This window comes from Vanacampus margaritifer, chromosome 1 (assembly GCF_051991255.1).
Source record: "Vanacampus margaritifer isolate UIUO_Vmar chromosome 1, RoL_Vmar_1.0, whole genome shotgun sequence".
NCBI classification, from domain to species: domain Eukaryota; kingdom Metazoa; phylum Chordata; class Actinopteri; order Syngnathiformes; family Syngnathidae; genus Vanacampus; species Vanacampus margaritifer.
In genome coordinates, this window is record NC_135432.1 from 3,060,065 (window position 1) to 3,076,852 (window position 16,788).

General features: G+C 41.0%; 1 protein-coding gene across 1 annotated transcript; it reads left to right on the forward strand.

Annotated features, from left to right (window-relative positions):
- Window positions 1-175: 175 nt before the first annotated feature.
- gart (phosphoribosylglycinamide formyltransferase) lies at window positions 176-16,779 on the forward strand. The gene is made up of 22 exons (XM_077552522.1): window positions 176-235; window positions 486-577; window positions 1,840-1,989; window positions 3,552-3,647; window positions 3,712-3,886; window positions 3,963-4,074; window positions 4,691-4,759; window positions 5,526-5,651; window positions 6,689-6,776; window positions 6,853-7,107; window positions 8,199-8,430; window positions 8,629-8,723; window positions 8,800-8,909; window positions 10,251-10,449; window positions 10,527-10,778; window positions 13,325-13,477; window positions 13,587-13,790; window positions 13,874-14,011; window positions 14,087-14,217; window positions 14,573-14,714; window positions 16,258-16,373; window positions 16,450-16,779. Exons 3-22 carry the CDS (start codon window positions 1,845-1,847, stop codon window positions 16,645-16,647), a joined length of 3,036 nt encoding a protein of 1,011 aa, XP_077408648.1. The 5' UTR covers window positions 176-235; window positions 486-577; window positions 1,840-1,844; the 3' UTR covers window positions 16,648-16,779.
- The last annotated feature ends 9 nt before the right edge of the window (window positions 16,780-16,788 follow it).

The following is a 16,788-nucleotide window of genomic DNA, read 5'->3' on the forward strand; positions in this document are numbered from 1 at the left end:
ATTTTATAGAAATATAATGGTAAATAACATTTTGAAAGTGAATGGTAAATCTATTGCCCTTTTTTATTGGAAAAATAAAGTAAAAGTCAAGCCGTCAAATGGATGTCACACGACAATATCTATCTATCTATCTATCTGAAATCATATGGTCGAACTACAAGTCCCATGATGCATTGGGTTGTGTGCCATCCCAAGGAAGTTGGACAACTCTCCCTAAACGGCAGTTCGGAAGAAGGTAAGATGCAGAATATTTTTATGAAACAATAATCGATAGCAACTGTACTTTTACATGTCGTTTGTTACATCTAGAAAACTTTATGTATCTTATGTTAGCATTTAGCGCGGTCAAGCACATCCGTACCATAAATGGGATCCACGTGGTATGTGCGTATGTATGTGTGTGTGTGTGCGCGTGTTTTGAGTTTGCGTCTCTGTATTTAGTTTGTCTTGTATGTGTGACTGCGCTTTTGTGTGCGTGTGTGCAGTGCACGGTCGGTGTGCAAGGTTGAAAGCAGACAAGACGCATCCGCCTCCCGACCGGGCTCCGGCTAATTCCCGCTCTGTTAAAAAGTCTCAGGTTGGTGTTGCTATGATTCTGGAATGTAACAAGCTGCCGATGAACTTATTCTTTTGCAAATGTAGACACAGTTAAATCAAATTAACAATGGATGGATCGATTGGAGTCGTTTTTATCGTGTTGCTGATGTTGCTAAAAGTGATGTTCTAACGTGCATTTCGGTTTTGTTTTTCTTCAACGTGTCACGTTTGGCTTGCTGGATGATTTCAACGAAATTATTGTTGATCAGCTTTCAATTCTTATTTCGGTAAATGTGGCGAATTTGAGTAGAAATTGTTACAAGACATGGTGAAAGTTGGAGTACTGTACTGATTTCAACATCCGTTCTTAAAATACATCTGAACTGTGCTCAATTACAAAAAATGGGTGTTTAACTTAATGCTCTCTTAATGAAAAGATGCCCCCCCCCTCTACTTTTTTAAAACCATGTTGCAAGTCAATACTTTTGCAGTTTTTAAAACCAAGAACCATCTATGATGGACTCACTTTTTTTGCTCTCAAAACTTGAGTACATGAGGTGCATGTGCATTTCCTCTCTCAATATGTTGAATATGTGTCCAGAGTGGAATTTACCTCTTGCCATTTTGTCGTTATCTACGTAGGTTGAAAACAATAATAAGCCTGTTTTGACAAAGAAAGTACAAACAACTAAATACCTGAAACATATAGTTAAGTACAGGAATTTGTACTTAATTATTTCCCACCACTGCTGTTCCGTGTTTATATATTTTTCAAAATACAAATGTGTGGATTTGGCCTGGGTTGAACTCTGCCCTACACTTTTTGACATTTATGTTAATGAGTGTGATTGGTGCACACTGATACGCATAAAACCTGTAACTGTTGCGCTTGGGATAAGGAAGACAAATTGCATCAGTCGAATCGAAGCGTTCCACTGATGAGATCACGTGGGGGGCAAACAAACGTCACGAGGGTCGTAGTCATCGTGACTGTCAGCTCTTTGTCTCTTATTAAATTATCAACACAAGGTTGCAACTAAGTAGAGAAAAAGAATCCAAAATGTTTACTCAGTTTTTTTTAGAATAAAGTCGTGTACGCTCAGACCCCTGACAAGAAGCTTGTCGTTGTGGTTTGTGTTTTGTTCTGCCTGATTGGTCCGTCGAAGTGTGACGATACAACATAATATACGACTGCAGTTGTTTGAAAAGGTCAGCGCTTCCTCACCGCTCGACCTTTTCAAACAACCAGTTTGCGCAATTAGACGACACGGAGTGGCGAAAGGTCATTTTGCCGTCTCGCAGGTTCCATGGCTGAACGGGTGCTGGTGGTTGGCGGAGGAGGGCGCGAGCACGCTCTGGCGTGGAAGCTGGCCCAGTCGCCGCACATCCAGCAGGTCCTGGTGGCGCCGGGGAATGCGGGGACGGTGAACTGCGGGAAAATTTGCAACTCGGGTAAATATCATTTGAAGTATTTTTCCTTACAATTACATTCACTTTTCTCTCATTTCCCTTTTTTTCTTCTTCTTTTTTTAACAATAAAACACTAATATTTTATTTATTAGGATGAAAAAAAAACATTCAAAATATCTGCTCTCACTGCCAGTACCAGTTTTCACTGAATTTACCATGAAGTTGTGTACTTTGTATTTTATTAAAATTTTAATATTCAATGCTCCTTTTGCGGTGTCATAAACCAGTTATTTGCCTGTAATGTAAATATTCACGTGAACAATCATTAATTTTTCATACAATGTTAGTATAGCATCTGAGTCTGTCTAAAGTCACTCCATATGGAGTTCCATGAGTGCCAAAAATATAACTTTTATCTCCAATAGGCTTATCCTCTCCAGTTGAGCCAGCGTCCCGCCGTGAAATAGACGTCAGGGGATTTGATTTGGCTGTGGCGACTGGAACAACTTTGTTCAATCAGTATCACAGCCTCGACTATAGACGGACGGCTGCCCTGTAATCATGGATTGCAGCTCCCTAGCGAGCTCCCCGGATGCTTGTTTACCTGCTAGGTAGCTCGCTAGCTAACTAGCACAAGGGGCTAAAGACAACCTGTGGCATTGTTTTTACTTTCTGGACCTGGATTTGCCACCTCTGCTAATGAGCCAAAAATACAATAGGTCAATTTGGTGCTACTCAAGAGGTGGCAAAATCCAGGTCCAGAAAGTAAAAACAATGCCACAGTTTGGCTTTAGCCCCTGGTGCAAGCTAGCTCCCTCGTAGGTAAATGAGCACTACGGGAGCTAGCTAGGGAGCTAGCTAACTATCACCTGATGCTAAAGCCAAACTGTGGCAGTGTTTTTACTTTCTGGACCTCTTGTATTTTTGGCTCATTAGCAGAGGTGGCAAAATCCAGGTCCAGAAAGTAAAAACAATGTCACAGTTTGGCTTTAGCCTCAGGTGCTTGTTAGCGAGCTTCCTAAAAAAAAGAAGAAAAAAGAAAATCCACTGTTCTCAATTTCACAATTTAGCAAATTTTTAACAATTTTTAAAATGACAGTGTATCAAATTAATTCCATTTATTGCTCGGCCTTAAAACAAAAACTTTTTTCTGTCAACAGTTTTTAGCTTTTTTTTGTGTCTTCATGACCAAAAGCTAAAACACATACACAAAAAAACCATGAGTACACCAAGAATATGTTTGTGTGGACATGACCTAAACAATGATGTCATCACAATCCTCTTAATTGGCCAAGAATGTAAAAACACACAATAAATGTGTTTTTGGTAGTATGAGCTATGTTAGCGTTGCGGTAACAATTAACAATGACATACAAGTAAGTACATAATGTAGTACATAATAAGTACAAGTACACAACTGCAGCTGGACGGAGTCCAGGAAAAGGTTCCCCACGGGGAAAATAAAAGTGTATCGTATCGTATAATGTAAGGCTACCATTAGTGTTGTAGTAGCGACCAATGACAAGCGTGCAAATGATACGCAGAGTAACCTGCAGAGTGCAGCAATTGCGATACAACTAATCAATATCTCGTCCTCTCTCCAGAGGTGTCGGTGAACAACCACGCCATATTGGCTCAATTTTGTAAGGACCATCATGTTGGGCTGGTGGTGGTCGGGCCCGAGGTTCCGCTGGCGGCAGGTAAGTTCCGCGTTCCCGCTCAAGTCTTCCTCAGCTTCTTGATGGCCGACGCCGTCCGACGCAGGTATCGCGGACGACTTGACGGCGGCGGGAGTGCCGTGTTTCGGCCCGTCTGCCGGAGCCGCCCAGTTGGAGGCCAGCAAGAGCTTCTCCAAGGCCTTCATGGAGCGCCACGGCATCCCCACAGCACGCTACCGCTCCTTCACAGACGCTGACCAGGCCTGCCACTACATCCGCACGTCAGTTCTACCGATTTCTTAAGAAATTGCCCTGACAAAAAAGGAAAAAAAAAAATCTGTTTTTTGGGCCTCCCAGGGCTGACTTTCCGGCGCTGGTTGTGAAGGCCAGTGGCTTGGCGGCAGGGAAAGGCGTTATTGTGGCACAGGACCAGGAAGAAGCCTGCCGGGCCGTCGAGGACATCATGAAGGTGAGTTGCATGTGATGTACGTTGAGCAATATTGAGTGGATTCTTGTCATCTTCACTACGAATAGTGTAATATTGGCCGGCCCGATTACCGGCGCCGATATTCAGCATTTTGACAAATATCATCCATTTTGAAGAATCATATGGCCGGAAATAGATCCCGAGCTGTCAAAGTTAATCGATTAATTGACAAGTTATTGATTATCAAATTCATCGACAACTATTTTTTTTATAATCGAGTAATCATTTGTAGCTATTTTTTTAATTTAAAATATTCCAAATCCTCTGATTTCAGCATATGAACATTAATTGACAATGACCAAACCGGTAACATCGTTCAACATCAAAAGCTGATAGGTGCAGTCAGAGTAAAACAGTCAGGGCTCTTCGTACTCAGCTGGGCATTGGTCACATGACCTTTTTAAACGGCACAATGCACCTGTAACTTCAGGGAATTCATTATTTAAATATTCTAGTGCTGTCACTATTGATTATTTTTAGAATCGATTATTCTATCGATTAATCGACTAATTGGATTCATTTTCATTTGCGTGAAAGTGTATTACAAAAGCAATTTCCTTATCTCTAATGTTCACTTTTTGTCACTGCTGAATTTCAGGACCGAGCATTTGGGGCTGCAGGCGACACGGTGGTGGTGGAGGAGCTTCTAGAAGGAGAGGAAGTATCTGTAAGTTTTTGCACACTAAAGTAGCAAAGCGAACAGTTTGCGGTCGCCAACGTTTTTTTCTGCCTTGGACTAGTTTGGGCTAGTTGTTGTAGCTACTTGGAGCCTTGCGCTACTTGGCAATCAGAACCTTTTGAGTTAGCCTGGGCTGCTCTGAATCCCTCTCTGTCCCACTGTCGTATGGTGTTCCACTGGGTTCGATTTTGGGGCCCCTGCTCTTTTCATTGTATTAACTCATTCATTTGCAGCCATTTTCACTGAAGCAGCCCCCTTTGCTCCCGGCAGTTTGACTGATATTGCAAAGAATATTGTGTTCTTATGCTATAAAAACATGGAACTTACCAAAAGAAAGATTAGAGTTTCTTCTTTCATCAGAAAAAAAGTATATTTCTATCTGTTTCCGTTTAGCATTAGAATATAGCTAAGTTTCATCCTTATTCACATTCCTGGTGAAAACACTGACAAAAGGAGCTTTTTGCAACATGGCCCTGGTTGATCTCTTACACTCTGCTGCCATCTGCTGGCCGTTTTTTTTGTAATAACTACAATTGCTTTAAGCCACCTATTCATGTCAGAAGCTGCATCAAAGCTTTCTGTATGTGCATCCATAAAAAACATTTTTTTTAAACACATAAATATGTTTTTGGGAGTGAAGGCCAAAGTATTAAACATGTTAACACGTTTTTGGGTTTGACTTAGTTCAACATGTTCATTTTTGGGGGCCAGTTTTGATAGCTTTATTGACTTATTCTTATCTCTTCACTTGCAGTGTCTGTGCTTCACCGATGGCTCCTCGGTGTCGCCGATGCCTCCAGCACAGGATCATAAACGCCTGCAAGACGGCGATCGGGGGCCGAACACAGGTGGCATGGGAGCCTACTGTCCGACTCCTCAGGTACGTCTGGACGTCATAATAAATAGTTAAATAAATAGTATGCTCAAATAAATAAATAAATAATAATAATGATGATAATAATAACAAATAATACATACAAATATCTAATTATTAAATTGCATAAAAAGTCTATTATAATAATGATGGCTACAGAGAGTCAACTAATCGAGTATGTATAATTAGATTGATTGATTGATTGATTTATAGGGTCTGTGTAATGGACTTGATGCGTTGAAGCCACTGATCCGAATACAGGTACTGTATATGACTGGATAGCCGATAGCCCATATACGCCCGTGCAAGCCGTTGAAGCGCCAGGGCGGCCATCTTGCTCCTCCCATCTCGCGATCAGACTACTGTATAAAAAGTATACGACATACAGATTTTAGGCATATAGCTCGTAGGCAGTTAGTATCGGGGGGGGGGGGGGGGTGTTGGTAGGTGGCGGGGTGGTCACTATTTTTTAACAAGTTAAAAATAAATAAATAAATAGCAAGTGGACGGTATGTGCTGCTTTGAAGAACCCCTTTTTTCTTTTATCACTCAGTTCCTTAGACCCCAATATTAGATTTGGCAGAGGCATCTTTTGGAAAATTAGTTATAATTCTTTAATAAAAAATATACATGTTTCCTCCATTAAGAAAGTTGTAAAATGTCTGAAGTTAACAAATTTAAAACCTAATAAATCCTTCTTTTTCTACTTAGTACTGTTTTAAATGTTCTCCAATGTTCTCCAATTTCGATACTGTAAACGTATAAAACCGTATGCCGAGAAACATTTCTTGGGAGGAGCAATATGGCGGCCTCGCGGCTTCAAAAGTCTTGGCCTATCTTCTATCCAGTCATATATTCAGATCAGTGGTTGAAGCCGTGTACTTCTCTGTTGGGGTCGAAGAAACATTTAAAATGTAAACTAATTCATGCGTATAGTGACAGTGATCAAATGTAAAACATTTAGGAATTATAATGCAAACGTTTTTTTTTTTTTTTATTGTGACTTAACCTCCCTAAAGAATCTTTTCCTTTGCGTGGCGCAGGTGAGCGAAGAGCTTCTGGCGCAGATCCGAGAGTCTGTGCTTCAGAAGACCGTGGACGGGATGAAGCAAGAGGGAACTCCTTATGTTGGTGAGCTAGCCGTAGATTTCAGACCCATTTGTGACCCAACACCTGACATCAACATCATGGTCATGTGACCCTGCAGGAGTTCTGTACGCCGGGCTGATGCTGACCCAGCAGGGGCTGAAAGTTCTGGAGTTCAACTGTCGCTTTGGAGACCCGGAGTGTCAGGTCTTGCTTCCGTTGCTGAAGAGCGACTTGTATGAGGTCATCTTGAACACCATGAACGGCAAGCTGGCCCACAGCGCCCCCGAGTGGCACCGGGACAAATCTGCCGTCACGGTGGTGATGGCGAGTGCCGGTTATCCTGGCGCCTACAGCAAAGGCGTGGTCCTCACTGGTAAGTGCTCGGGGTGTGAATAAAGTAACTATGGCAACAAGAGGGTGCTGTCATTAATTTCCCTTTGGGGATAAATAAAATCAGTGATTGATAATAGGGCTGTGCAATTCATCGAAATTCAATTACAGTTTCAATTATTATACTCTTACTAATTGTAAGAATAAAATAAAAAATAAAAACGATTATTAACTCATTTGCTCCAATTTTTTTTTTATAAATATGTTCTATTTAAAATATTACCATGCTCCCAAAGACGTATTTATCCATTTTTTACGAGTTTTTTTTTTATTTATTGCTGGAGCATATAGAAGGCTTTGATGCAGCCTCTCAACTGAAGAGAATGCTTGAAGCAATGGTTATTACAAAAACGACCAGCAGGTGGCAGCAGGGCCATGTTGCAAAAAGCTCTTTTCCCCACTGTTTTAAATAGATTTGGAAATAATGATGAAACTTAGCTATATTCTAATGCCAATTTCTGCGAAACAGAAACGGATACAAATATACTTTTTTTTCCTGATGAAAGAAGAAACTCTAATCTTTCTTTTGATAGGTTTCATGTTTTTATAGCAATAGAACACAATATTCTTTGGAACTTGCAAAATCAGTCAAAATCCAGTAAAACAGCCGGGAGCGAAGGGGGTTGCTTCAGTGAAAATGGCTGGTCGAGTGAATGAGTTAATACTAATTTTGGGTTGTTTGAGTTGTTTAAATTTATACATTTGCACTTTTTTATTTATTTATTTAATTAATACATTTTGTTTAATCCAAAGGAATTTGCATAATTACAGTGTTTCAAATAATTGTATTTATTATTATTATTATTAATATTTAATGTTATTTAATTTAAATATATATATATATATTTTACATTTTCTTGTTTTGGACCAAAAAATAAATAATCGTCCCAATGGTGATTTCAATTATTACCAAAAAATAAAATTATCGTGGTTAATATTTTCGTCCTAATCGAGCAGCCCTAACTGAGAAGTATGTGACTTTCCCTAATCTTGTAGCATCAAAAAATGTCATAAGAGAGCAAACGTGAATCTGTGAATTCTATTTATTTTCTGACCCGGGTTCTTCCGCACCAGGTCTGTCCCAGGTTGAGGACACGGGGATCCAGGTGTTCCACGCAGGTACGGCGCTGAAGGACAAACAAGTGGTTTCCAGCGGCGGCCGCGTCCTGACCGTCGCGGCGGTCAGGCCAACCCTGGAGGCTGCGCTGCAGTCGGCCAATCAGGGCGTGGCGGCCGTGGGCTTCCCCGGCGCCGTGTACCGCCGCGACATCGGCCACAAGGCCATTGCCCATTTCAAGCAGCGCAGGTGTGTTTGAATGCGGCTCAAAACATTCCGTCTTCTGTATGCTCACGAATAAACCAACTTTGGATGAGCTCCTCGTTGTTGTTTCTTCACTTGGAATTTCCAAATCGGTTAAGCTGATGCGTTTTCAAACTGAAAGCGTCTGAAGTCATCAGCGGTGGGACGTGACCGCAAACAGTGATTTGACCGTGTGTCTGACAGAGGTCTGACCTATAAGGACAGCGGTGTGGACATCGCCGCTGGCAACAAACTTGTGGACATGATCAAGCCTCTGGCCAGGGCGACTTCCCGTCCGGGTAACGTTTCATTTCAAAAGCATCTCTTTCCATATGCAGCAAATATAAACGTGTCTTTTTTACATGTTCTCTCCAGGATGTAATGTTGAGCTGGGAGGTTTTGCTGGACTCTTTGACCTGAAAGCGGCAGGGTTCATCGACCCAGTCCTGGTTTCTGGAACGGATGGAGTTGGGACCAAACTTAAGGTGTGATTGATCAATTTCCGTCAATTAGGTCATTTTTAAAGCTTTATGCATAATATCAATGGCGTTGGGGAGAGTGGGGTCATTTGTGCCAAGTTGTCCCTAGTAATATAAGTGTTGTTGTGTATATGAAGACATTTGCACTTTGCAATAAGGCACATTATTGTGTATTATTGAGTTGCGAAATGATCACAAACTCTCGTTCTGTCTTGAAAGCACTTTTTTCCCGCCCCTTCTGCTTTGTGGAAAAATAATCACGACGAAAATTCACACATTTGGTGAATAATCCGTAAAATCAATATGCTAATAAAAAAAAAGTGTGACGCGGTAACGTGCACTATAGTGAGAGACGATGGTCATAGTTTTAACTCATTTGCTCCCAAAAACGTATAAATATGTTCAATTTAAAATGTTTTATGTGTCCCAAAGACTGATTTATAATTGTTTTTTATGCTAGAGCATACAGAAGGCTTTGATGCAGCCTCTCAACTGCAAAGAACGGTTGAAGAAATTGTAATTATTACTCAAACGGCCAGCAGGTGGCAGGACAGCTAAAGAGCTCAACCAGGGCCATGTTGAAAAAAAGCTCATTTACTCAGAGTAAATAAACAAACTGAAACACATAGAAATATACTTTTTTTTTACCTTTCTATTGTTAGGTTCCATGTTTTTATAGCAATATTACACAATATTCTGTGGGCCTTGCAAAATCAGTCAAAATCCAGTAAAACAGCTGGGAGCGAAGGGGATTGCTTCAGTTAAAATGACTGGGAGTGAGTTAAGGACCATTATTGCAGACCTGCTTGACTCACTGAGACATTTTCAGCAGAAAAAAAGTTAATATTTTGTCCAAAATGAATTAGATAACTTCATTATTTTTCATGTACAATTAATGCCTTTAAAAAATTATTTTTCCACTTGCTGTCAACTGAAGGTGACTTCACTTGTGCTCACCCGTTTTCTGGGTTTGGTCATGTCATCTTCAGTCGACAGCAGGTGGCAAAATTAGTCTTTAAAGGTATTAATTGTACATGAAAAATAATGATGTTATCAAATTAATTCTGTACAAAATATGAACTTTTTACTGCTGAAAATGGCTCACTGAGTTTTAATTCAAAAAGTAAAATTTCTCCCCAATATAATTTATGCTCTTTGTCTTTTTTTTTTCTTCTCCCCAAAAAATAAATAAATAATCATTTTTAAAGCAATTATTATGAATGATTTTGTAAGTGCTCATATTTAAAAAATAAATAAATTCTGTCATAGCTGATAAAAAGCGTATTTTCACTTAAAGGGTGACATTTTGCTGCCGATTGATTTTCAAAATCTGTCTCCCTCATCCAGATCGCTCAGGCGTGTGGGCAGCACGGCAGCTTGGGTCAGGACCTGGTTGCCATGTGCGTGAACGACGTGCTGGCTCAGGGTGCCGAGCCGCTCTTCTTCCTCGACTACTTCTCATGCGGCAGGCTGGACGTCAATGTGACCGCCGCGGTTGTCGCGGGTATCGCCAAAGCGTGCGAGATGGCCGGCTGTGCTCTGCTAGGTAAGCGGAGAAGCAGCCTCCAGCGCTTCTGTAGTACTGTGCCGCCATATTGGACCAGCATCCTCGCGGGTGTCCAGGTGGAGAGACGGCAGAAATGCCCGGCGTCTACGTGGCGGGGGAGTACGACCTTGCTGGGTTCTGCGTGGGAGCGGTGGAGCGGGGGGCGCTGCTGCCTCGACTGGCGGACATCACTGAGGGAGACTTGTTGATCGGCGTGGCGTCCTCCGGTATCCATAGCAACGGCTTCAGTTTGGTCCGCAAGGTCTTGGAGCGAACGAGTCTCAGCTACGGCTCCCCGGCACCTTTTGGTAATCCAGGACAGACTGTTGGTAAGTGTGGGTCTGATAGAAGCCGTCGATCCAACACATTTAACTCTTTGACTGCCAGACGTTTTCAGAAACGGGATGTCGCCAGTGCCAGCCGATTTAAGCATTTTGACTGATCTTTCAAGGTCCACAGAAAATGTTGTGTTTGGACTATGGAAACACACATACTACCAAATGAAAGATTGAACTCTCATCTTTCATCAGAAAAAAAAGTTTGTTTCTACCTTATTCCGTTCTTCAGTAATCAACAATAGAAAATGGTTACTTTCACCGAAATGCTCTGTTTTGAAACAAAAAGCGGAGAAAAAGAGCTTTTTGTGAAACGATGTTATTTCATGCACTCTAGTGAATTGTACATTTCTTTTTGTCCATGAATGATGCCACAAACACCTAAATAGTGCTTTACTTCTGTAATACACCACCACCAACAATGAAAAAGTGTTTTTGGATTGTAAAATACGTTTATTTCCATTCAACAGTGTAACAATTTGACAAAACAATTTCGCAAACTATTTACAAATGTGTGCAACTGTGGTACTATTTACAATTATGTGGATGTTTCAAATGCAGTTTTTCTTTTTGTAACACTGCCCTGCGTGCAAGGAGAGGGAGCAGGATTTGCACAACAGATACGCTTCACTTCGATTGTCCGTTTCGCGTGCAGACGTTACACTTTCTTGACGGCCTTTTTTCCCGGGGAATAGCAAGTAGCAGACTGTACCCACTCCTCCGATGAATATGCATTGGACTCGGGGGACTCTTCGTCGTCCGATTGAACGTCCGCCTGAGCGTGCTCGGTTGTGCTCCGCGTTTTCCGGTGTTAGCATCGCTAGCCCGTGAACCTTTATGACGTCGTCATAGCCGCCGCGTCAGCGCTTCCAACTTCGGCGTCAACCTCGGAGTCACCATCATCATCATCAATGTGCTCTTTAGCGTTGGTCGATGCCTTTCGTCTTTGAAAAAAAATTCCCAAGTGTGAGCTGCTTGCAACCGGTCGCCATTGTTCGCGTCCTCAGCCATCTAGCTCCGCCTCACGTCTTCTACTGCCGCGTCAACGCTTCCAACCTCGGAGTCACCATCATCATCATCGATGATGATCATCGTCGTCATCAATGTGCTCTTTAGTGTTGGTCGATGCTTTTCGTCTTTGAAAAAAACTGCTCGAGCTGCTTGCAACCGGTCGCCATGTTCTCTTCCCTTCCCCAGCCATTGTCCCCTCTAGCTCCGCCTCACGTCTTCTACTGACGCCTACCCAATCTTGTCAAAAGGTAGTCATTGCTGCCATCTAGGGGCCAAAAATAGTCATTAGGCTAACTAGATTTGCTTGAAACTTTCACCACAGCTGGGCAAGGCTTTCCTCCACCCGTTTCCAAAAAAAAAAATTGGAGAACGTCTTTTAACGTCCTTGGCGGCCCTCCGTAGGTTTTTACTAAACGTCATTTAACAATTTTGGCAGTCAAAGAGTTAATTACTCTTTTTTTTTTTTTTGTTTGGCTGATATAATAAGTAAATATATTCGTCAAAAACAAGACTTCAAGCTGTTTATTACCACTCTCAGCTGAAGTTAAATGTCGAACCAAACAGAAAATAAAGAAAATACGCATCATGTATTTAGTATCAAGCGATGTTAGATTTTAAGCAACAGATTACTCAACAGAAGGGAGAAAAAAAAAAAGTAATTTAAAGGAGCAAGGTGTCCTCTACTGCCCCTAAGTGGCCAAGGTGTGCGCAACACAATGTCGCAAACTGTTTCTTTGCTCCTTTGTGGCTACAAATTAGTTTTTCGTGTGCACATTATGCATAATCCGTGGCCACAAATGTGTCTTTTTTGGGGGGGACACGTTCTATGCTTATTGTAATGCCAATAAATTTTGCCTGCAGCGCCGTAAAATCAAGAGATGTTATAATACAGTTAGTTAGTTATAATACTACACAAAGTTTAATATGTTAAACTAAACTAAAACTTTATGTTAATATATATATAAATATATTATGTAACATGTACATGGGGATTTGGATGTTATGAAGGATCTAAACCGCCCAGATAATAAATAAATAAATAAAAGTAAAAATAATCAAAAATTAAATAACTTCAAAAAGTTGAAATTAAATTTTTTTTAAATAATCGAGATAAAAAAATATATAAAAAATAGTTGCGGAAATAAATATAAAAATAAGTAAATAAGTAAATTTCATACTGCAGACACTACATCAGCCCAAGACACGCTGAGACACATTCCATGCTGACTGTGTCTGCGGAATGAAATAAATATAAGAGCCCAGCGTTTTTATTTATTGATTGATATTTAATTCTAATTCTCTATTTCTTTTTGTCGTCATTTCCACCTTTATTTGTATTTTGAATTTCGTGTTTATTTCAGTATTTAGCATTACTTTTATTCATCTGTATTTATATTTATATATTTTTCTTATTTAATTTTGGAGTTTTATACCTGTTTTTATGTTCTCATTTGTATTTATTTATTTTGGCATTCATGATCCTCCATAGGATGTAACCATCTTCCTTTTATTGTCCCAATGACCTTCAGGGGAGGTTTTGCTGACCCCGACAAAGATCTACAGTCGCCTGCTCCTCCCAATCCTGCGCAGCGGTGTTGTCAAAGCGTACGCTCACATCACTGGAGGAGGACTTTTGGAAAACATCCCTCGGGTTCTGCCCCAGGAGATGGCCGTCGATTTAGGTGGGCAAGCACGCATGCTTTATGTGACTTATCGTTTGCATTTTTTTCTCCCTGAGCTTTCTAGTCCAACTTTCACGAACCGCACATTTTGTGCGTGGAACTTTTTCAGATGCGTCTCGTTGGAGCATCCCTCCGGTGTTTTCCTGGCTGCAGACGGAGGGCGGCCTGAGCGAGCGTGAGATGACTCGCACCTTCAACTGCGGCCTGGGTGCGGTGCTGGTGGTCGCCCCCGTGGACGCTCAGAGGGTCTTGCGACAGCTGCAAGCCCGCGAGGAGGCCTGGATCGTGGGCGCACTCGCTCACAAGCCACCCGGTGAGACTTTGAGCGTCAGGATCCTCCAATTGGGGAGACGCGCACACACATGACACACTTGCGCTGTTGATGTGTTACTGCAGGCGCCGAGTCGGTGGTGGTCCGAAACCTCAAACACAGCCTGCTCAACACCGGTCCAGCCTCCAAGAATGGCAGTTGCCTCGATGATAGCACCATTCCGCACAAGAGGACCAAAGTTGGGGTTCTCATTTCAGGCACAGGTGTGTTTATTATTTCACGACGCGGGTTCATAAAATGGCGCCGATTACAAACTCCTGTTGGGTTTTGTCCTGCAGGTACCAACCTTCAAGCTCTGATCGAGCAGGCGAAGCGCCCGTCGAGCTGCGCAGAGATTGTGGTTGTTATCTCCAACAAGCCTGGGGTTCACGGTCTCAAGAGAGCGGCACTGGCTGGCATCCAGACACGGGTACGAGTATTTAGAAAGTTTCTGTGGCGACAAATACTGATGTTTTCATATGGTCGCTGCTGGCCGGAATATCTAACATCACAACTATTCAGACAAAAAATGGTATATAACGGTAGATGACACCTTAAATCCAAACTTTTCATCTTGAGGCCACGTAATGCTGCATAGCTCCCGCAAAGTGAAAGAAGAGTTTTACAACATGTCGGACCGATTTTGCTATTTTGAGCTTTAAATGGGCCATTGTGGAAAAATAACAAACAACGTGAGGAAAGACGATTTGCGCAAAACTGATATTGACCATATTTGGACATACCAAGTTTCCGTACAGTGACCACGTGTGTGTAATTGAAACTAGGTGGTGGACCACGAACTGTACGGGAGCCGAGTAGAGTTTGACGGCACCATCGACCGCGTGCTGGAAGAATCTGGCGTGGAGTTGGTGTGTCTGGCGGGATTTATGCGGATACTCACGGGATCTTTTGTCAAGAAATGGAACGGTGAGTTGAAGCTCTGATCATCACTACACAGTTGTGCTTGAAAGCATACATTTGGGGTATGTCAACAAATCAGTGCAACTTTATGGTGAGAAAAAGGCTTAATGCCCATAAAATACCAAATACGATGCGGCAAGTGTTGTAATTTTGGTGATGAGTCATATCTTTTTTTTTTTTTGTGTCATTAAGCAACCTTTAGCTGTTGTACATTTACAGTTGTGCTCATAAGTTTACATACCCCGAGGGCAGGGGTCTGGAGGCTCCCTGTCGATCTAAAAAAAATGTAGAAATTAATAAAAAAAAAATGCATACTTATTTTTAGATTTTAGATGAAATATCCTTTAAATGAATTAATAATTACATTAAATATATCTATATATATTTAAAAAAGTGTCAGTCCAAATGTTTAAGCTGTCAGAAAAAGAGCAGCGAAAGGTAGATGAAAAAGTTTTAAAATTGATTTTAAAATTCCAAAACATGACCACAAAATGTACAAAAAGGAAGATGAAAAAAAGAAAATTACTATAAAATGTCTATGAATTTGCCAGAAATGTCAGAGAATTGATTAAAAATAGCAGAAAAGACAACGTTCAAAAAGTAACTATGAAAAGTCCAAAAACAAAAGAAGAAATCCTGGAAAATTACCATAAAATGTCCACAAAATTGCCAAAAATGTCAAAGAATAGTTTTTTTGTTTTTGTTTTTAAAGGTAAAAAAGAAAACATTCAAAAAGTAACTATAAAATGTCCAAAAACAAAAGAATAAATCCCAGAAAATGTCCCAAAATTTCCAAAAATGTCAGAGAATTGCTTAAAAAAAGGCAGGAAAAAAACATTCAAAAAGTACCTGTAAAATATCCAAAAACAAAAAGAAGAAATCCTGGAAAATTACCATAAAATGTCCACGAAATTGCCAAAAATGTCAAATAATTGCTTTTTTTTCTAAAGGAAGAAAATAAAACATTCAAAGGTAACTATAAAATGTCCCAAAACAAAAGAAATCCCAGAAAATTACCATAAAATGTCCACAAAATTCAATGTCAAATAATTGTTTTTTTGTTTGTTTTTTAAAGGTAGAAAAGAAAACATTCAAAAAGTAACTATAAAATGTCCAAAAACAAAAGAAGAAATCCCAGAAAATGACCACAAAATGTCCCAAAATTTCCAAAAATGTCAGAGAATTGCTTAAAAAAAGGCAGAAAAAAACCCATTCAAAAAGTAACTATAAAATATCCAAAAACAAAAAATCCTGGAAAATAACCATAAAATGTCCACAAAATTGCCCCAAAAAATGTCAGAAAATTGATTGCAAAAAGGGCAGAAAAATGTCATAAAATAGCCATAATATGTCCATAAAATTGCCCAAAATGACAGAAAAGTCTGAAAAATTACACCCAAAAAATCCAAAAATGGAAGATGAAAGTGAATCTTTAAAAAAATGGCGTAAAATGGCTCTTTTGACAGGAAAGGTTGCTAACCCCCGCTCTAGGATATGTCAACTTTAAGTACAACTGTAAATCTTCATTTCTTTCTTTGTCTCATCTTAGGTAAACTTTTGAACATCCATCCCTCCCTGCTGCCCTCCTTCAAGGGTGTGAATGCCCAAAAGCAAGCCCTTCAGGCTGGGGTGCGAGTCAGCGGCTGCACAGTCCACTTTGTTGCAGTAAGTCGGCCACGTTGTCGTCCGAAACGTCCCGGCATCAGCAAAGCCAAGATGAAACTTTTCGTTTGTCTGTCAGGAGGAAGTGGACGCGGGGGCCATCATCGTGCAGGAGGCCGTACCCGTGTTGCGCGGCGACACAGAAGAAAGTTTGTCCCACAGAATCTTGGAGGCCGAGCACAGGGCCTTCCCCGCAGCCATGGAGCTGGTCGCCAGCGGGGCCGTCCATCTTGGCGAGGACGGACGCGTCGTCTGTCGGTCCACTTTACAGCAGTAGTGCCAATAAAGTCAAGTAAATGTGTAGTTTGGCGCTGTAGCAAATACAACATTCCAGATTTGCATGATTGGTGAATGTTTGTCGGATAAATGCAAATGATGCACATTAAAGCAACATTTCTATAGGATTACATCCTCCTTG